At 52.6% G+C, this 20,648-nt stretch overlaps 5 protein-coding genes across 5 annotated transcripts; 2 read left to right on the top strand and 3 right to left on the bottom strand.

Annotated features, from left to right (window-relative positions):
- Positions 1-5,689: 5,689 nt before the first annotated feature.
- HER10_EVM0012175 (PLU-1-like protein) lies at positions 5,690-11,433 on the top strand (the record flags this gene model as incomplete). The annotated part of the gene is made up of 6 exons (XM_035481576.1): positions 5,690-6,112; positions 6,236-6,284; positions 6,343-7,176; positions 7,426-7,517; positions 7,572-10,222; positions 10,275-11,433. The coding sequence occupies 6 exons, from the start codon at positions 5,690-5,692 to the stop codon at positions 11,431-11,433; spliced, it is 5,208 nt and encodes a 1,735-aa protein (XP_035333475.1).
- Positions 11,434-11,855: 422 nt separating this feature from the next.
- On the bottom strand, positions 11,856-13,216 carry HER10_EVM0013110 (DJ-1/PfpI family protein). Its single transcript, XM_035482478.1, has 3 exons — positions 12,807-13,216; positions 12,525-12,743; positions 11,856-12,464 (listed from the first exon to the last, which is right to left on the bottom strand). Exons 1-3 carry the CDS (start codon positions 12,882-12,884, stop codon positions 12,072-12,074), a joined length of 690 nt encoding a protein of 229 aa, XP_035333587.1. The 5' UTR covers positions 12,885-13,216; the 3' UTR covers positions 11,856-12,071.
- A 1,406-nt stretch (positions 13,217-14,622) lies between these two features.
- On the bottom strand, positions 14,623-16,158 carry HER10_EVM0010252 (methyltransferase domain-containing protein; the record flags this gene model as incomplete). Its single annotated transcript, XM_035479718.1, has 4 exons — positions 15,625-16,158; positions 15,534-15,556; positions 14,715-15,469; positions 14,623-14,653 (listed from the first exon to the last, which is right to left on the bottom strand). Exons 1-4 carry the CDS (start codon positions 15,956-15,958, stop codon positions 14,623-14,625), a joined length of 1,143 nt encoding a protein of 380 aa, XP_035333216.1. The 5' UTR covers positions 15,959-16,158.
- A 473-nt stretch (positions 16,159-16,631) lies between these two features.
- Positions 16,632-17,777, bottom strand: HER10_EVM0010367 (uncharacterized protein; the record flags this gene model as incomplete). The annotated part of the gene is made up of 3 exons (XM_035479830.1): positions 16,632-17,129; positions 17,190-17,697; positions 17,755-17,777. 3 exons carry the CDS (start codon positions 17,775-17,777, stop codon positions 16,632-16,634), a joined length of 1,029 nt encoding a protein of 342 aa, XP_035333233.1.
- Positions 17,778-18,826: 1,049 nt separating this feature from the next.
- HER10_EVM0012792 (TATA box binding protein associated factor) lies at positions 18,827-20,641 on the top strand. Its single transcript, XM_035482177.1, has 2 exons — positions 18,827-19,320; positions 19,386-20,641. The coding sequence occupies exons 1-2, from the start codon at positions 18,930-18,932 to the stop codon at positions 20,378-20,380; spliced, it is 1,386 nt and encodes a 461-aa protein (XP_035333550.1). The 5' UTR covers positions 18,827-18,929; the 3' UTR covers positions 20,381-20,641.
- Positions 20,642-20,648: the final 7 nt, after the last annotated feature.

Raw genomic sequence — 20,648 nt, 5'->3', positions numbered from 1 at the left:
TGAGGTGGTTTACGCTCTCCCTCATCGACTACATGACTAGCTAGCAATGTTGTGAAGCTCTGAGCGAAACCTCACCGTGTCAAAACTAAAGAGAATGTGCCATTGTTGTCAGTATGTATGCTTGATTTCGTACTACGTGGAGCGAGCGAGCTACAGGGCATGATATTTCTGGTCTGACTAGAGAGAGAGAGAGAGAGAAAGTGAGAATCCAGAGTCGAAAGTCCGACGATACTCAAGTGGTTTCGTACTGAATCATTGCTAGAATACGATGCTCTAGTAGTCATCTCTCCGAGTTGAACCGTGACACCATCTCATCGATAGAAAGAGATATGCATAAGAATTTTGCAATGAGAATGGCTGATCTTGGTGATGTCCCCTGAATCTTTCTGGTTTTCAAGAGAAGAGCCCCTTGGACTCTAGAATAAGGGGTGGGAAATATCTTGAGGGGATGTTGGCCTGACAATAATGATCCCACTTTCGTAGACGTACAGGGTTAATATATGTCCCCCTTACGAAGCAGAAGATCACTGCCTTCGCAGCAAACTAGGCTCCATATGCCCGCTCCACCTCAGAGCTGTAAAGGAACCTCTTGAGGAAAAAGAGAGGTTGTCCACCTAGTCCGCAAACCTCAGGGCCATATCTGGCAGGCATGTCGCTTGGGAGTATAGTGGTGATTCTCGTCTGTGGCTATTGCTTTTTTGAGCTTGGAAAGAGGCTCAAGGTACGGTCAGAAGCAGATGAGGCAGCTCGAAGAGTAAACGTTCGATGGAATAGCAATCCCGACAGTCTCTCCAGAACCGAATCTCGCTCTCCGTTGCAATGGAGCAAATGATGTCTTGAGCGAAGCAGTTTCTTGTAGATATGAGTTGTTCAGTCTCGGACCACAAGCCCAAGGAACGTAAACTGCACAAGAAACACGGCCCAGCTTTCTGAAAGCTTGATATAGACTCAGGCGACTGAGTACAGAGAACATCAATCGTCTCGATATGAGCCAGTAGGTTATTCGTGCCATCGTGTACGATTCCGGACGTGCTGTTAAAACGAGCCACCCTAATTAAATGGACGTAACACCCGTTTTCAAGAGAACCCCGTGAGGATAGGTCCAGATTGTGAGCTTTAAGGTGCAAGCCCACTATGAATTATGGCTCTTCAGGCTATGTGCTGCGGAAGTTGTTGAATGTAGGACGGCATCCGGCCAACCTCACAGGCAACAAGCAATTGTAGATTTGTGTGTATGTGGTTTCCCGTGAGCAATTTCGCTCGAGACGACGAGATTTGACAAATGGCCAATGTCAGGTGTATTTCCAGCATGCTATTCTCCATTCCCAGGCACACCGTCAGCCATCATGATTGACTATATCCCAATATTGCATTGTCTCTTAACTTTGAACTCTAGTTTGCGTATGAAATTCATATTGATATCCAATTGTCCGCTCCAGTTCCAGTAATGATCTGAATCTAAATCCTTGATAAAGGGGCATTGGGCACTGAAAGGGAGAACAAGCAGACTGGTCCGGTATCTTCAGGCAGAGACTTGAATTGTTTGGGTATGCGAAAATCACTGTCAGCCTGATCTTATCGATCTGACCTATGGATAATAGCAATTTCATTCGGATTACGCCTTACTTTGTCTTAGATGCAGAGAAGAGGTGGTTTTATGAGCATAATTATGATGCTCAACCGAGGGAAGTATAATCAGTTTCTTTGAATACTGATGCTTAGCAGTCCTTTCCGACTACCTACCCGCTGGGGGTTTCAAAAGTGGTCCTTGCCACTACTCCATCAATGGACTATGTTGTATATGCATCCTACTGCCCGTATAATGAACTAACTATATATAGATTTTAGAATAGGCCTAAGGGTTAGTATTTTCGTTCAAAATTATGATATTTCTAAATATCTATTCTAGTTCTCTTCTATTCAAGTGTTTAGAGTAATCATGTGAGTATAGAGTGGGTCTATTCTGAATAAGAAAAATAGAGGGAAGAAGGAGTAGTGTTTGCAAGTTTTACTTAGCACATATACTGATGTTGAGTATAGAGTGGGTCTATTCTGAATAAGAAAAATAGAGGGAAGAAGGAGTAGTGTTTGCAAGTTTTACTTAGCACATATACTGATGTGGCTCCTACCTGTTCTGGTAGATACCTATGATGCCTAAGGGCATTAAGGGTACATACTTTTGGAGCACTGTTGAAACCCCCAACCGCATAGGTAGTAGTTACTGATACTCAAGATAGCTTCAGGGGAACTTTCTTTTCTTTCTTGCCCGCGTATGTTATAACTTCTGCATGGTTTCTGTGCGATTTCTAAACAGTGTCGGGAGCAGTATCTCTATAGAATCTTTCTATGATTATATGAGTGGTTAAATAGAATCTATCTAAGAGATAAAGGGCGGGTCTACTGTAGATGTCATCGTCACCTCCAACTTGATATTCACCCGTGATCCACGTTATTTCGTGAAATCATTGGTCATTATTGATGGAGTCGCAGATGAAAGCCTCTCAAATAATCCTCAATAAGTTTGCATGGAAGGTACTAGACAGACAATTGTGGCGGGACTTGTTTGACCATCTTGATAAAATCATGTTGGTGATGTAGAAACAAGATCCAACCTATTCTGTCAAAGCTGCCGAGATCATGGCATCCTCTTCAAAACCAGTCTTTAAGGTCACAGATAAGCGTGCGTAGTGACCGCCATGTCATTCATCCATCTTCTTTCACGTTATCGTCGTGCTCAAGACTCGAGGCTCGCGCAAGTTCGTCATGATTCCTGCTTGCCATCCTCTACTTTCTCAACGAGCCATGATCTAAGATTTGCTTTCTGAGAAAGGTACGCGCTGTGAGCTCGACTTAAACTACATTTTGTGAAGGTATCATTCTGGTGATAATCAGTCGTGATATCAGGAGTTGACGGATGACTAAGCCGTGGTGGTCGTCAAATTTCGTGCAGGTCATCTGAGGAAAGAACAAAGGAGAAAAAAAAAAAACCATCAGAAAATGCTAAAACTGAGTCGCCCGTCCGGCGCCCGCCCCCGCAAGCAGGGATGAACCTCGCCCTTGAACCGATCTGGGACGTAAGGGTGGGTTTCTCCAACGTCATACTGTCGTGATTGGCTCGCTAAGCGATTGATATTGGCGTCCCCCTGTTGAGTCAGCGAGCGATATCAGATGTTGGTTTCTTGTGCATGGGAAAAGAGTGGGCGTGCAGCAAAGTCTCGTGGTCCGTGGCACTGTATCCTTTTGCCTCAGACCCAGGCAAGCCAGGCATTCACCTTAGCCAGGGCATGCCATCCTGGAAGGGCAGAGTTTAGGCGTTTAGGCGCAACACTGAAATGCAGCAGTGGCAGAGTTGTCACAGTTCGGGCAATTGGAGACAAAATGGTGCAAATTCGGCAAAGCAAAATGGCTTTTCGAGGAATCCCAAAGTACAGAACTCCGTACTGCCAAGTGTAGCCTCGAAATGCCATCTGAATCACGTAAGGCTCGGATGCCGAAATCACAGCGCCGGCGATGCATCAACGCCTCGCATCCATCCTTCTGGTCTAGATGACAATGCGCCAATCACTGGAGACATGACGGACGGCGATTGAGGGATGGCACTGTAACGAATGTTCGGTCGATGATCGAGAGCAATTCCAGGCTTTCCACCTAGCCCTGGGCGATGCGGAGTTTTTGCGGCCGTGCACTCCAAACCAAACGATTCATGGGCCGGCATTTGCGACGCCTTCGGGTGCTGCTGCCATTAATTATGTGCGAGCGCGCGCGAGTGTGTGTGTGTCTGATGTCGCATGTCGACCGACTTGGATGTCAGGATTGGGGGCCATGTACCAGTGTACCTGAGGACGGTTGGACCACAATGTACCTCGGACTAAAGACCGTAAAATGACACCAGGGCAAGTGCACCTTACTCTCTCCCACCCGCCATCAAAGGGAAGCAGGAGGCTTAGCCGGGGAACTAATGGATCGCTCCCTTTGAAGGATAAAGTCATATTGGCCGATAAGTAATGCCAGCCGAGCATCCAGATCGACAGAGACGTTTGGTTTGATCTTGGTTGACTGTTACCAGCATGGTCCTGGTATGGATTCGAGGGGTCGTCAGGAACAGACGATGATATTGGTAGGCAGACAGGCTTCTGTGGTTGGGCCAGGATGCTTGTCAGCTGAGGCTTCTGTTGGTGAGGGAGGGAGAGCGACTCCGTGGACGTCATGGAAGAGGCACCCGAGGAAGTACCGTGTACTTCCAGTGGGTGGCCGACGTCCAGTTCGGACCCACTTGTAGTGGGATTTTGCACCGACAGACGTGAGCTGTCCCTTCCGTTCCGCCCTTGGTTGTCCTCGCACCTGCCGTTCGACGGTCGTTCTTCTTCCTCAAGTTGAGGTACCTTGGCAGGACCCGTGGAACTTCCGTCCCCGTCGGTGCCTGCCTGTCGCACCCTCTGCGCTTTCCTTTCTTACCTAGCTCTCACCACATATATTTTCCTCCATTTCTACTGTTTGTTTTAGACTTTTGCAGAGGTATCTTATTCAGGAGAAAAAGTGTTCAGAATATTGAAAAAAAAGGAAGACAATGAAAAACACAAGCTCTCATTACCTTACAAGGTATTCTAATTGCTACTGCTGTCGCTACGCCACGGGTACGATGCCGATGCATGTTGTCCACGTCCCATGTCCGCTCCCACACTTTGCATCGCACCTGCCTTGCAAGTTGCCGCGCCTGGCCTTGCCATTTTCCACTTGGACGCACCGACACAGCACATTTACTTCAGTCTTCAGGTCCCATTTCCGTCCATTTTCGCCCACCCCAAGTTCAGTTACCTCCAGGTACGCAGTACGTAGGTACCTCGAACCCAAACCTGCCCGTGTATCTTTCCTGACCTGAGGTTCCCTCTCTTTCCTCCCACGTTGCCGGCCATCTCCATCTCTTCTACCTAAGGTAGGTACTCGCTTTTCCCCGTTCATTCGGTTCTTTCCCTTCTGCGTCCACTTCCATGTCCGTCCACCCGGCCCGCCGTCCAGTTCCTATCCACACCACAACCGACCTGCACCTTCCCTTCCCCTTCCCTCACCTTTATCCACACTTCCCACTTCACATCGTTTCCTCCCCCCGAACCCCAGCTTCCCTCCTACATCTCATTCTCATGACTCGGATCCTCTCCTAATCCGGTCATCAAAAGGTGCTGAAGACTCTCGCTCGTAACATACAGCTTGTGCGCCATCACCTTTCAATCTTGTATGCAACCACACATGGTAGGTACCAAACGCCTCCCCCATCCCCCGGCTTCTTTGCTTGTCGCCTCTAGGTACCCCGTTGGTCACCCGCATCTTTAGCCTTTAGCTTTTCCACCGCACCATTATATCTGACATATCCCGCGCACCCCCCAGATCATACTCTCCCTCACAACTGGCCTCTCTCTGATGCGCTTTATCCAGTGACGACTCTCGAAGCAATAAATCCGTCGATCAATCGAACCGCGTCTATATTTTCACCGGCAATAACCAACCTCTAGGATCTGTCATGCGACAATATCCATAGCCCGCCCGTCTACATCCGCTCGCATGATCTCTCACGGACTCCGCCGTTCACCCGAATACCTGTGATTGCGACAAAACCGAAAATCGTCGATCGTTCTTCACCTCAACCCGCCATTGTGCCTGTTCCACAGGTCCATCGGCAATCCCTATTTGCAGTATGGTGTCTGCACCTACAGCTGGCGGCACCGCTGCCAACGGCACGGGAAGCGGGAATGCGAGCTCGCGAGGCTCTCCAGCCGTCGGCTCGAACACTGCCTCGGCCAAATCCAAGGCCGCCCAGGTCAACTCCAACGGCTACCACCCGACGAACCCCCAGGTTCCTCTCAGCTCGATGCGAAGTACTCCTCTAGAACTCACCTCGGTCGAACGACGGGGCCAACCGACAGCGATCAAGGAGCCGGTCAAGAAGAAGTCGCGCCCTCATGGCCTTGAGGATGCGCCCACATACTGCCCGACGGAGGAGGAGTGGAAGGACCCGATGGAGTACATCAAGAAAATCTCCCCGGAAGCCAGGAATTACGGATTGTGCAAGATCATTCCGCCCGACTCTTGGAACCCGGACTTTGCAATTGATACCGAGGTTCGTTTTCATTTTTCGTACCCGAGAGGGCCTGCTCAGATGCTGTTGCGATGCCTAGTCGCGAAGTTGCCAGCCAGCCAGCTCGATTGCGAGCCGAACTCATGCTGACCAAGAATTGTGCAGAGATTCCATTTCAGAACCCGTAAACAGGAGTTGAATTCGGTCGAAGGAAGTCAGTCATACACGCCCACCGTGTATTTCTTGCATGAAGGCAATGCTAACTATACTAGGCACCCGAGCAAACATTTCGTACTTGGACGCGTTGGCCAAGTTTCACAAGCAGCAGGGCAGTAACCTGCATCGTCTTCCGTATGTGGATAAGAAGCCTCTCGACTTGTACCGTCTGAAGAAGGCCGTTGAGGCTCGTGGCGGCTTTGACAAGGTCTGCAAATTGAAGAAGTGGGCCGAGATCGGTCGTGACTTGGGATACAGCGGCAAGATAATGTCCTCACTGTCCACCTCATTGAAGAACTCATACCAGCGATGGCTTTGTCCATACGAGGAGTATTTGAGGCTCGCCAAGCCCGGAGTGCACCAGCAACTCGAGTACGAGAATGGAGGACCCTACACCCCAAGCCCAGCAGTCACTCCGATGAAACGATCCAACGTCAATACTCCATCGAGCGCCCGAGGCGACTCACCGGCCCGCCACGCATCAGATGCCCTGCAAGCAAGCATCAATGGCCTCAAAAAGGAGGCTGACCGAGATACTCCTATGGCCGATGCGCCCCCGACACCCGCACCCGCGCCTGCCCCTGTCACCTCGGGCTTCAAGGCCATCAACACGGGTGGCTTCACTGCGGTAAATTCCGGCTTTAAGAGTGTCAATCGACCTGCTCCTCAGGTTCAACAGGATGAGGTGGCTAGTACTCCGCCCCCGAAATCGTTCAGTCCAGTCAACTCGGCAAAGAACACACCTGACTATCGGCCTTCAAATCTCGGTCCAGCCGCTCTCAAACGACAAATCAGTTGTGAAAGCCTCGATCTTGCAAAGAAGGATTCGGGAACAGACAAGGACGACGGAGATGGTGGAAATAGCAGACGGAGTAAGCGTCTGAAGAAAGGTGAGTCCTTCCCCTCATTGCCCACAAGTACCGGCCAGCACCATCGGTCCATGTTGGTGGCTGCGTTGCCAGCTGTGCTTGACCATCACGGCGGGCTCCGCATGCAGCGATGAACCACATGCATGGGATTTACAGGGATTCCATTGGCTTCTAAGACTCTTTTCCCAACTGAGCGAGGCAACCGTTGGATTCTGCTACCAGCCGTACGATGATTGGCTGTCATGCACATGCTAATACGTTGACTTGCAGATACTGTACCTACTGTGGCAGGATCTCACATGTCTCTGTTCCGTCCTTCCGTGCCCAGAATTCCCCGAGACGAGGCCTTGGCTCCTGGCGAGGTAAGCTACGAGGCATCATTGCGTCCTCTGTTCCAATACACTGACTTGAAGCAGAAATGTGAGCAGTGCGGCAAGGCGGAAGAAGCCGGTGCCCTAATCGTTTGCGAGTCCTGTGACCACGCATACCATGGCACCTGTCTCGATCCTCCCCCTAAGCACAAGCCCGACTCCGAATGGAACTGCCCGAGATGTCTGGTCGGCGATGGACAGTACGGATTCGAGGAGGGCGGCTTGTATTCCTTGAAACAATTTCAGCAGAAGGCGGCCGATTTCAAGCAGGGCTATTTTGAGAAGAAGATGCCCTTCGACCCCGTTCTCAACTGTCATCGTCCAGTCACGGAGGAAGACGTCGAGACTGAGTTTTGGCGCCTCGTAGCTGACATTGAGGAGACTGTGGAGGTCGAGTATGGTGCCGACATTCATTGCACAACTCACGGCTCCGGCTTTCCAACCGTCGAGAGACATCCCAACAACCCTTATTCGACCGACCCCTGGAATCTCAACCTGCTCCCTCTCCATCCCGAAAGTCTGTTCAGGCACATCAAGTCAGACATCTCTGGCATGACCGTGCCGTGGGTATATGTCGGCATGATCTTCTCGACTTTCTGCTGGCACAACGAAGACCACTATGCCTACTCTGCCAACTACCAGCACTTTGGCGCCACCAAGACTTGGTATGGTATTCCGGGCGAGGACGCCGAGAAATTTGAAGCCGCGATGCGCGAAGCCGTTCCTGAGCTCTTCGAGACTCAGCCTGACCTTTTGTTCCAGCTGGTCACCCTTTTGACCCCGGAGCAGCTGAAAAAGGCTGGCGTCAGGGTTTATGCACTCGATCAGCGCGCGGGTCAGTTTGTTATCACCTTCCCCCAGGCTTACCACGCCGGCTTCAACCATGGTTTCAACTTTAACGAGGCTGTCAACTTTGCCCCTTGTGACTGGGAGCCCTTCGGGCTGGGAGGTGTGGAGAGACTGCAAATATTCAGAAGACAGCCATGTTTCTCGCACGACGAGTTGTTGTGGACCGCCGCCGAAGGTACGACAAACAGCGGCTTGACGATCCAAACGGCCAAATGGCTTGCACCCGCGCTCGAGCGCATCAAGAAACGCGAGTTCGCGCATCGGACCGAGTTCGTGGCAAAGCACCTCGAGCCACAGCTGCACGATTGTGCGTTGGCTGGCAAAGAAGACACCTCCTGCCCTCTGAAGTTTGAAATTGACGATACGGACGTGCCCGAAGAGGAGTATCAATGCTCGTATTGCAAAGCCTTTACGTACCTCTCTAGATTCAAGTGCCTCAAGTCGGGCAAAATTCTTTGCCTGGCACACGCGGGTTATCAGCCATGCTGCGACTCAACCGAGCACCAGCGCTTCCACGGCGAAGGACATGCTGTCATCTACAGACAGTCCGAGGAGGACATTGAAGCAACGTACGGCAAGGTCCTCGAAAAGGCGCGTACGCCAGAGGCCTGGGAAGAGAAGTACGACAAGCTTCTGGAAGAAGAGGCCACGCCTTCTCTTAAGACTCTTCGGAATCTCCTACACGAGGGTGAGAAAATACCCCATGACCTACCCTCGCTCCCTTTGCTTCGGGAATTTGTCGATCGGTGCAACGAGTGGGTGGAGGAGGCCACCAACTACACGATCCGGAAGCAGCAAAACAGGCGCAAGAGCGAAAAGTCCATTCACAACCGAAAGAACTCGCTGGACCAAAAGGAACGCGATGCGCGCAATGTTTCCAACGTGTACCGTCTTATCAATGAGGCGGAGCAAATAGGATTTGACTGCCCTGAGATCACCCAGCTGAGGGAGCGGGTCGAGGCCATCGAGGCCTTCCGAAAGAATGCCGCTAAAGCGCTGGAACAGATCCACCTCGCCGAGCTCTCCGAAATCGAAGACCTACTTGAGGAGGGCCGGACTTTCAACGTCGACACGCCAGAAGTCGACCGACTCTCGCGAGTTCTTGAACAACTCAAGTGGGGCGAGAAGGCTCGTAACAACCGAAACAGCCTCATGTCACTCAATGAAGTGCGTGAGCTCATCGAAGAAGGAAAGAGATTGGACATTGCTCCATACAACGATCATCTCGTCTACTACATTGAACAGATGACTGCTGGTCAACAATGGGAGAAGAAGGCTAGAGAGTTGATCATCGCAGAGGTCATCCATTACCCACAGCTGGAGGCCTTATCGGTGCAGGTCCAGGCCAATTTCCTACCGGTCACTGCGGAAACCCTGAATGCTGTCGACCAGATTCTTTACAAGCAGAGGGAGGCACACCGTCAGATCATGGACTTGACCGAAAGATCACGAGACCCGGACATCCGTAATCGACCCAAGTATGCAGAGGTGGCTGAGATCATGCGCCGACTCGACGAGCTGAATTCGAAACCCAACGGGACTTTGGACCTCGAGCGGGAGCAGAAACGTCACGAGGACTGGATGCGAGAGGGTAAGAAGCTGTTTGGCAAAACCAACGCACCGCTCCATATTCTGAAGAGCCACATGGACTACGTCTTGGAACGCAACCAAGACTGCTTTGACATTGTCAATGACAAGCCTCGCATGCCTGCCGAACCTGCGTCGAGGGAAGCCAGTCCCGACCAAAAGGTGCACCGTTGGGAGGACCCTCGGTTCCGCGAGGTGTTTTGCATTTGCCGAAAGGTGGAGGCCGGCATGATGATTGAGTGCGAGCTCTGCCATGAATGGTATGTTTTGATGTGGCCTTCTAAGATCCACTTAGTTAACTAACGTCTCTAGGTACCACGGCAAATGTCTGAAGATTGCTCGCGGCAAGGTCAAGGACGAAGACAAGTACACGTGCCCCATTTGCGATTGGCGGGTCAAGATTCCGCGAGATGCAGCGCGACCTAAGATCGAGGAGCTCATTGCTTGGTCTGATAAGATTCCCAGCCTCCCATTCCAGCCTGAGGAGGAGGAGGTCCTTACCAAGATTATCGACAATGCTCAGGACTTCAGAAACCACATCACCAGCTACTGCAATCCTGTGGTCTCCACTGAGAATGAGGCGGACACCCAGCGCTTTTACTTGCGGAAGATTGAAGGTGCTGAGATCTTGCTTGCCTACGAGACCAATTTCTTCAGGCAAGAGTTGCACAAGTGGTGCCCCGTTGCACCAAACGCACCACCGGTTCTTGAGGTCTCCAAGAGTACTCGGAAACCCCGACCGACCAAGCTTCAAAAGCTTTTGGCGCAGTTTGGGGTGGAGGATGCGGAGGACCTCCCGGAGAATATGAAGGCCAAGGCTGCCAGCTTGAAGCGGAAGGCTCAGAATGCCGAAGCCGCCGCTGCCGCCGCTGCAGCAGCGGCTGCCACTTCTGCGTCTGGCGCAACTGTGCTGCCACCTGGTCTTCAACATGGCCACAGTCGAAAGTCAGAACAATCGTCTGCAACGCCCCCTTCTACCTCCCACGGCAATGTGGGCCGTCAATCCATTGGAAGCAATCATGATCCCATGGACATTGACAGTGCTCCGACACTTCACCCTGGCCTCTTCATGTCTAATGGTGCACCGGGCCCCCAGCTTGTCGGCGGCAACTCTTCGATGTCTCTTGAAGAACGCCTCCTCCAGGGCCAAGAAGATGGGCTTAACCTGCACACCGAGGCTGGAAGGAATCACGCCCTTGACATACTGCGCCGGACAGAAGTTGGCCGTAAGAGGGCAGTAGAGATGTTTGGTCCCGACGTGTTCAAGGGCGACGTTGGCATGCTCAACGGCAGGGATGTTGCTCCCCATTCACAAGAAGATGAGCGAGTTGTGAACAAGATGTTTGACGATCTTACAAACCAAGATGATGACGAAGTCAAGAGGAAGCAGGAGACCTTTGATGGTCCCATCACAGCGGAGAGCCTTGAAAGTGAGCGAAACGGCATGGATGCATTGCTCGACGGCGACTAGGACTTCTGGCCTGCTCCACCCTGCTTCAGCTTTTGAACTCTTCATTGGCGACAAAGGCTACTGGAACCAAAGGCTTGGGGTTTTATTTCTTATGTCTTGGCGTTTGTGGACAAGCTCTTGCAGCCCCTGTGAAGGAGGGGAAGGTATCGATTGGTGGACTGTATAGTCAGGTGTCCGGAGGTCAAGGCATACCACTTTGCATTAGATGGAAATGGGCGTTTGCGAGTGTGCCAGATGCAACACTCAGTTCAGCTATTGTTCGTAATGGTGTATCACATTGTCAAAGAAAAGTTAGTGACGAATGGAAAAAGTACTAGTAGTTTGTTTCTTTTGGACTCCAATAATACAATCACTGCGCGCCGCATGAGTTTGTTTACGAGGAATCTGCCATTTCCAGTTGCACAGACCTGGTGATGCATGGTTTGTGTTATCTTGTCAGCCAGGGAAAACAGCCCCTGATATTTTGGTTTGTAGGGACTCCACAATCACGAGGCAACTTGACATGTTCCAATAGAGTTTGGCAGAGGGTCCCTATGTGGGTTGGCAAAAACGCTTCAAATTTTGACGAAATTATATAACCTTCCCTAGATCCCAATCATGATATTTCATACAAATCATTTTCTTCCAGAAGGCTTGCCTTACAAGCCAAGAGCCTTGGCAATGGCCTTGCCGACGCCGTGAGCGGAGGCCGGGTTCTGGCCGGTGATGACGATGCCGTCGACGACGACCTTTTCGCCCCAGGGCTCGGCGGCGAGCTCGTACTTGCCGCCGTTCTCCTTGAGGCGGTCCTCGAGCAGGAAGTTCATCTCGGGGGTGAAGCCGGCCTGGTCCTCCTCGGTGTTGGAGAAGCCGGTGACGGTCTTGCCGGCGACGAGGTAGGTGCCGTCGTTGAGCTTGGCGTTGACGATGGCGGCGGGGCCGTGGCAGACTGAAGCGACGGGCTTGTTTTGGGCGGCGAACTCGGCGATGAGGGAGTGAGAGGTTGCGTCGAAGGCGAGGTCGTACATGGGGCCGTGGCCGCCGGGGTAGAACTGGTTGTGGTGTTAGCTGTTGGTTTCCAAGGCAGAATTGTATTGAAGGGGGAAACATACGATAGCGTCAAACTCGGAGGCGCGGCCGACAAAGTTGGAGAGCTTCTCGGTGTTTTCCCAGATGGCCTTGTGGTTCTCGAGGAAGTTCTTGGAGGAGGGGTCGCTGGCGAACATCTCGACAGAGGCCTGGTCGAGGGGCGCGACGCCGCCCTTGGGAGAGGCGAAGGTCATCTCGACGCCGGCCTCCTTGAGAACATCGAAGGGGTGGGCGAGCTCGGGCTGAATAGACAGTTAGCTCACCGGGACTTGGCGTGAGAAGAACAGTGGTTGATGGGAACGTACCAAGTACCAGCCGATGGGCTTGCCAGACTTCTCAGTCTTGTCGACGGAGGTGAGAACGATGAGAACCTTAGGAGCCATTGTGTGTGACGTTGTGTGTGTATATGAAAGGATGGAAAGTTGATGGAAGAGTTGTTTGATTTAGCTTCGAGAGGGTATCTTGGGTATCAAAGTAGTGTGTAATGAGTTTCTATTCACAACATTTCGTTCGCGCGGGGCATCGAGCTCTTTTGTAGTTTCATCGCAACCCCATCATACACATGGGTAGCTCCATCGACGGTCTGGCCATCACGGTAATCATCTTTAGGCCATGACCCCACCATTGGGAAACAAGCAGCTTGTCCAGGATGCGATTGAGCTTGCTTGTATCCCCCTGGCACGAAGCGGAATGTGCTGTCTAAGGTGCGGAAAGGGGGGGAGGGAGTGCATGAAGAGCTTCACCCCGCCAATTGGCCAGGTTGACGTCACGGCAGTGATGGGTTTCTCTGAGTTGTGCCCCTGGCATATGCTTCGCCCTCTTCCAAGCAGAGTGATTGATGACTGAGTGACATGTGTCGGGGTTGAAATTCGGGCCCGGCAGCATGTACCTCTTGGTCTTGGTATGACTCGCTCATGTCTGTAAACTAGCAGTGGAAGAGACTATAACCCCGCGCCAACAAATTCTTCACAGAGGTCCCGCGGAAAGAACTCCACAGCTTCTATTTCGAAGAAGTGCGGCGAACTCCCGCGGTATGTCTGTCAATCAGAGTGTTTACGCTGGGGTGACAAAGCAATGCGGGCGAATAAACTCTCCGGCTGCTTCCATGCCTTGCCAGAAGGGGCATCCGAGTATTCTGGAGGGGGGTCAAGGGTCTGGGGTTAGCATGTTGCAAATACGACGAGCCGAGTGGATGAATCGGTCAGAGCGAGTGGGGTTTTAACAAGTTTGACGAAGAAGATCGCCTCTTTTGATCAAGTTGGCCCCCGTTACATGGTGGAAATTGGAATTGGCAAGTTGATCAAAGACCTGGCTTACTAACAGTCTGATAGAAAAATCTTAATGCCGATGGGGCGAGCCGTCATAACGCCGATGGATGTATTTCGTACCGCTCCGTGGAGAGGAGGCAAGAGCCAAGATGCGCCCCTCCCCACCGGCTTTGATGCCCTTTCCGGCACAGATTCACCGGACCATCGGCTAACTTGGCATGAACATCACGGAACCCAACGGCACAGTGACACGAGTGTTAGCACCGCCCTTTTCCTTGTCGGTTTTCGCAGTGTTTCCACGGCGGTATGGGACCATCGGAAGTGGATCATCTACTCGACGGCCTCGGCTCGAATCCACAAGGCCAGACGGCATGACGGATAGCACTTCGGGGGTGCCGCGGTATGCGTGTATCGCGCGCACACTTCTTCCCATACCTGAGGATACCAAGGCTCTAACCAATGCTCTAAAGGTGTGGTAAAGGTCGTGTTTGCAACTAGGTTTTTGGTTGGCTTGGGTTCACACATCACTATCAAACGAAGGTGGTTCTTACATGAGACGAACGGAACATGAATCGTGCTTGCATACAGGCTGACCAACTGCCCCAACATCTTGGACGACAGCTGTCGCGGCAAGTTATTAACAGCAACTCTTTTTCATCTTCGACTCCGCAACATGGCGGAGTTTCAATGCCATGCGAGAACGAGATGAGCTTCAACACGACAAGATGCATGTCCCCCGTACGGATACTCTAATTCGCAACGGATTTGAGGACGTTTCTTCTTCCGCCTGCTCAGAGACCTGAAGCCTATCTTGAAAACAGACATTGTCTCTTCAGACGGCCGACCGTCCCGGTTACTGGGGTTTCTGTCCCCAAACCGACATACTACATCCATCATCGTCAGCGCGAGTAAAAGATACCCATCAAACGAGAAGAGGAGACTCACATCGTGATATACGCGTGGATATTCTTATCCGCCATATCCTTCCTCACATCCATCAGCAACATCTCGGCATCCTCTCGACTCCAGCCCAGCACCTGGCAAAAGATCTTCATCGTGATGCCTTGCACCCCCTCGAGGTTATTCGTCATCTGCATGGCCCCCAGGATCTTTTGGTTCCTCCCCTTTGCCCAAGGCGATGCCGGCACCGCAAACCTCTTCTGCTCGACGTTTTGGAACCCCGCGTCCGTCATGTGTCGCGCGTACTCAAAGGCAGAAAGCGCGTCCCGCCCGGCCTTGCGGATTCCCTCGAGCAGGTGATCGTTCCACCGCCGCAGCGCCGTACCCTCGAGCGACCCGTCCACGGCCTTGAAGTCGATGGCGGTCTCCTGGAACTCGACCCAGCCGCCCGGGTTGAGGTTCTCGTAGATCTGCCCAAAGAGTTTGGGAAGGTCAAAGATGGAGGTGCACATGTACCGGCCGTGGACGTAGTCGAATTTCTGGCTAAACGCCCACTCGTCCTCGGCGTCGTCGATTTCGAAATGGCAGTTGGCCGGCACGTAATCCGGCTGGATGGGGCTCAGGTCCGTGCCGAGGACCTCCGATGCCGGGTACCTGTCGGCGAACTCGATGGCCCAGATGCCGGTGCCTGTGCCGATGTCGAGGACGCGGTGGGGGTTGGAGACGGGGGCGAGGCCGAGCTTGTCGTTGAAGATGCGCAGGGCGATGGCGTGTTGGAGGTCTAGGCGGCTTTGCTCTTGCTCGGGGGTGTGTTAGTCTCACTCACGGGCTTGGCAATATCGCATGTAAGGGGGCATCGCAAACCTCATCATTGGGGAGGAAGTATTCTGCGGGCGAGGTGTCAGTCAGCAGGCTTCCAAAAGGTAAGTTTCTGCATGCGGTCGCGCCAACTTACTTCCTTCTTTATACGCGTGATATGTCCTGCCAAACTCTTCCACGAAGCGATACACGCTCGACGCCACCGAGGCGGACGAAGAGGCGCGGCCAGGATCAATTCCCATGGCCGAGTCGGCGTCGCTGATGTCCGTGTCGATGCTTAGCGACACAGAAGTGCTGCTGTCAATATGCGACGCATTGAGCTCGTCGAGCGCGCTCGACGTAAGTCTGCTAGACCGGTCATCGTCAATCGTCGATTGCGCCGTCAAGATGCTGCCTTGCTCTTCGTTCGGTTCGCTGATATCCTCTGCCGGCGGCTCGTGCCTCTCGTCTGTTCCGCTTGAAGCTTCCATTGTCAATTATATCAATGACTACAGATGCTGCAAGTCGCGACACTTCTGAATGCGAGGCTGAGCTGAACAAAAATGTCGCAAGCGCAGAGCGAGCCTGACCCCCATACCCGAAAGCTGACCTTTTCCGGAGTCTATTCGACCATGGCGTCAGATTCCCTTATCTGGCAGTGTCTGTCTGGTTTCCTCCAATTCCAGCCGAGGGGGTTCTGCTGGTACCGAATCCGCTAAGAGGTCGAACCCCCCGCGAGACTCATCTTAGCGGCGAGCGAGCCCGGCGAATCAACATCCGAGACATCAAGTCACCAGTGTCTAGATGATGACGCTAGACTCGATAGTCACTCTTGCAGGTTGGAGAATTCCTGCTGAGCTGCTGCATCTGTTCAGGCGCATGACGTGCATTTTGCCGATGCCGATGCGGGACAAATGTGAGGATCTGCCTGCATAAAAGGCTTTGTGAGTTTCTTGTGTTACCAATCGTCAGAATTTGCTGCACTTACATGGAATTTCTGGAACTTCGGTAGGTAGGTATGGGGAAAGTAAATCACATGTTAAGACCATCTTTACTCACATACTGTTCACACGTATGAATCTTGAAGGAAACATGACAAGAGCAATTAGCTGGCTTAATTGACTAAACTTAACCCCAAATACGGCACCAAAGTAATTGCAATATCTAGAAGGGCATGGGCAACTTCGGAACATACGGTTCCTCGAGATACTTGACCTCTTCCTCAGAAAGCTCAACCTTAAAAGCGCCCACTGCCTGATCAATCCTCTCCTTGGTCTCCAAACCGCAAATGGGCATGCACCCCTTTGAAATAAGCCACGCCTGCGCAACCTGCGCCATACTCACGCCCTTCTTCCCCGCCAGCTCCTCGACGCGCCCGACAATGGCCCTGTCGGCGCCGTTCTCCGCGCCGCGGAACAACATCTGCAAAAAGGGGTCCTTTTGCTCGCGCGGGTCCGAACGGTCGGTCCACGCGTGCGTGAGGACGCCGGCAGCGAGGGGCGACCAGGGGAAGAGGCCGACGCCGGTGGCGTTGCAGTAGGCGTTCATCTCGCGCTCTTCTTCGCGGTAGAGGAGGTTGTAGAGGCCTTGCATTGAGATGAATTGGTGCCAGCCGTTGCGGGCTGCTACGTTTTGGAGCATCTGGAATTCCCAGGCGGCCATCTGCCGATTGTTAGTAACATGAAGGGAACGGTGAGAGAAGTGTCCTTGTCGAAGACTCACTGAGCTGGCGCCAATGTAGCGGACCTTGCCACTCTCAATAACATCGTGAAGGGCCTTCATAATCTCCTCGGGGGGCACGTCGCGATCCATCCTGTGGATCTGGAGCACGTCAATGTAGGTGCCGAGACGCTCAACGCTACGGTCCACCGCCTCGAGGATGTGCTTCCTCGAGAGGCCAACCTGGTTCACGCGGGGTCCTTCATTGCTGGTCAAGTTGGCCGGGTCGATGGGCCCCTTGTTCTCGTCGACGAATTGAAAGCACTTGGACATGACGACGAGCTTGGAGCGCGGGATGTTGTACTCCTTGATGGCGGCGCCGACGATTTCTTCAGAGCGGCCGTTGGAGTACGTGTCGGCCACGTCCCAGGTGTTGATGCCGCGGTCAAAGGCGTACTTGAGGATGGGGAGGGCCTCGTCCTTGTCGAGGAGCCAGGGCTGCCAGTTCTTGTCGCCGAAGCTCATGCAGCCGAGGATGATCTGGGAGACTTTGAGGCCGGATTTGCCCACGCTATAGAGAATGTTAGAGACATTTGCTTAGGGTAGTAGGAATATGTGAAGAGCCTACCGCACATATTTCATAGACTCCATGATGAAAGAAAGCTGGGTATTGATGTAGAGAGTGAGGTGAGCGATAGTTCAAGACGATCAGAAGAAGCTCTTGAGCGTGTAAGAGGGTGTAAGAGGGTGTGAGTGATGTGAAAGCTGGAGTTAGAGAAGGGATTCTCATCATGGTCCAGCAAGCCCTTTATACTTGTCTGCCCAAGACAAGAGCTCCAAGAGAAATATCATTGAGTACACCAAAAACCATCCCTCTCGTCGACTTACACGTTCGCTCTCGGCATCACAGCATGGGTATTGCCCGCATCTCCGGGCCCGGGCACCGACTCAAGACCCACAAAATAATCCAATTGCATTAGCGCCGTTCCGCTCTTTGTCATGACACGGCGCAGTTACAAGAATGGGGGGAACATGGAGTTAGGGGAGTTGGCTGACTCTCGGCAAGTTTTGGTCAATCATCTCACACGCTGTTATAAGGCACATTGAATAATTCACAATGCAAGTTCTTGCGGGAAGCTATGATATCGTCGAGTCAGCAATACTAAGGCGATACTTCTCCCGATCCAGGAGGACTGTCAATGCCAAGAACGCCTGGGGTACGGGTTTAATGTTCAAACCGGTGACGGAATAGTTACCAGAGGTTTACAAAGTCAGCATTTACACCGCTTCACCGTTTCACATCAATGTGCTTGGTCGTCCCCGGGCTGATTTGATGAAGCCATAGGCAAGCAGTGGGGGTGACATTGCTTCCACGACCATCTTGATAGGATTCAGCCCATACATCTGACAAAGTGCTTGCTCAATACCTAAGTTCATCACTGTGGCTCAAGCTATCCGCAGAAAAAAAAGAAAAAAAAAAGAGTGATTATTATGCCGAAAGAGCTTCTCTTCGTCAGAACAATATCTAATCCTGCCAAATATTGGAAGAGTTACGTACCTGTATGTTGCTGGAGAACTTGCTGACTGCACCTTCCGCTGCCGATTCCTGTTGGCCCCACACCGAGGATCTCACCTTCCACCGTGCAGTGGGCTGAATCTGCGCTGCGCCGTCCCGAGCTCATCCCCTAGCTTAGCCGTGCCCCGTCCTACCCCAAGTTTCCATCACTCAGCCTCGTCTTCTTCCTCCAACACACGCATCTTCGTCGTCGCGTTCACCATTCGAATTTATATACCACCGGCGCGATGGCGCAACAGGACGCGCCGAAGCTCCTCTGGAACCCAGACAATGTCAAAGACGTCGCCGAGTCCGTCGGAATTCCCAACCTGAACGACGATGCCTTGCGCTGCCTGACGCAAGATGTCGAGTATCGAATCGGACAAGTCCTCGTCGAGGCGCTGCGCTTCATGCGTGCCTCCCGTCGCACCACTCTGACCGTCAACGACATTAGCACCGCGCTCAAGGCTCTCAATATTGAGCCTCTCTACGGATACGACTCGACGCGTCCACTGCGATATGGCGAGGCTAGCTTGGGACCTGGGCAACCGCTCTTCTACCTCGAAGACGAGGAGGTCGACTTTGAGAAGCTCATCAACGCTCCTCTGCCCAAAGTGCCGCGTGATATGAGCTTTACGGGTATGTTACTTCGTCTTATTCAGTTTGTCTCCACCCGTCTCGTCTGCTAACTGCTGCGTTTCCAGCACACTGGCTCGCCATCGAGGGCGTCCAACCCTCCATCCCGCAGAACCCCACCACAGCCGAATCACGAAGTCAAGAACTCGTACCAAAGGGTCAGGGTGCTAACCCTGCCCTCGCTGCCCTCGCCGGCAACGACAATCTCTCCTTCCGTCCCGCCGTGAAGCACGTCGTCTCCAAGGAACTCATCCTCTACTTCGAAAAGGTTCAAAACGCCGTCCTTGATGACAATCCCGACGAAGAGGTGGTGCGCCTTCGCCAGGCGGCCCTCGAATCCGTTCGCGACGACCCGGGTCTGCACCAGCTGATCCCTTACTTTATAAACTTCGTCGCGAACCAGGTCACCCACCGTCTCGACGACGTCTTCACACTCCGCCAGGCCATGGAGCTTACGGCCGCCCTCATCGCAAACACCAAGCTCTACCTTGATCCCTACGCCAACTCCATCGCCTCCCCTGTGCTCACGTGCATCCTTAGCCGTAAAATCGGTGCCGAGGATGGTGCGGACGCCATGCGTGAGCAATACCAGCTCAGGGAATTCTCCGCGTCCCTCCTTGGCCAAATTGCGCGCAAGTACGCCGCCTCGAACAATCTGCTACGGCCTAAGTTGGTGCGGACATGCTTGAAGTTCTTCATGGACCCCGATAAGCCGCCCTCGACGCACTTTGGTGCCATCACGGGCGTTGCCTCCGCTGGTGGTCCTGAGGCGGTGCGGGTTCTGGTTCTCAAGTGCCTGAGGGCCTACAACGATAACATTCTGCAGCCCCTCAAGGACAAGGGCGAGAGCATCGAGTTTGAGATGCTCGTCGGTGGAATTCTCAAGGCCATTGCTACAATGATTGAGGACGATAGAACAACCGTCAATGGCATAAACGGAAGCGCCAACAGCTATGCTGCTGAGCTCAACGAGTTCATCGGGCCCATCCTCGGAGAACGGCTAAATAGTCTAGGCAACCGGAGACTAATCAAACACGTCTTGGATGCTAGGAATATTGAATAGCAGTCCGGCTAGTGGTGATGGTCTTTGGAAGGCGTAACGGCGTTTGGATCAGGCATGGCAAAACATGGTTTTAGGGAGGCATACCACATAAATTGAGACCATTGGCGTCCGGCAGTTAACCTATTTTCTACCCACTGTCCCTCGAGTAATGCCTGTGCTTCGTTATTCGTGAGAGAGGCTGACGAGGATGTTCACTTGATTTACTCTGCTTGTACTACTCTGTCCCAGCTCGAAATTCGTCCTCAACGTGGATATAAGCTCAATATGC

This window comes from Colletotrichum scovillei (assembly GCF_011075155.1).
Source record: "Colletotrichum scovillei strain TJNH1 chromosome Unknown Contig00006, whole genome shotgun sequence".
Classification (NCBI taxonomy): domain Eukaryota; kingdom Fungi; phylum Ascomycota; class Sordariomycetes; order Glomerellales; family Glomerellaceae; genus Colletotrichum; species Colletotrichum scovillei.
This window is presented reverse-complemented; position numbering and strand designations above follow the sequence as displayed.

Excerpts from the sequence above, each read along its gene's own strand:
- HER10_EVM0013110 (XM_035482478.1), bottom strand. The coding sequence starts at position 12,884 with ATGGCTCCTAAGGTTCTCATCGTTCTCACCTCCGTCGACAAGACTGAG. Across the intron at positions 12,744-12,806 it reads AGCCCATCGGCTGGTACTTG|CCCGAGCTCGCCCACCCCTT; the intron begins GTACGTTCCCAT and ends CTGTCTATTCAG. Across the intron at positions 12,465-12,524 it reads CCTCCGAGTTTGACGCTATC|TTCTACCCCGGCGGCCACGG; the intron begins GTATGTTTCCCC and ends CACCACAACCAG.
- HER10_EVM0012792 (XM_035482177.1), top strand. The coding sequence starts at position 18,930 with ATGGCGCAACAGGACGCGCCGAAGCTCCTCTGGAACCCAGACAATGTC. Across the intron at positions 19,321-19,385 it reads GCGTGATATGAGCTTTACGG|CACACTGGCTCGCCATCGAG; the intron begins GTATGTTACTTC and ends CTGCGTTTCCAG.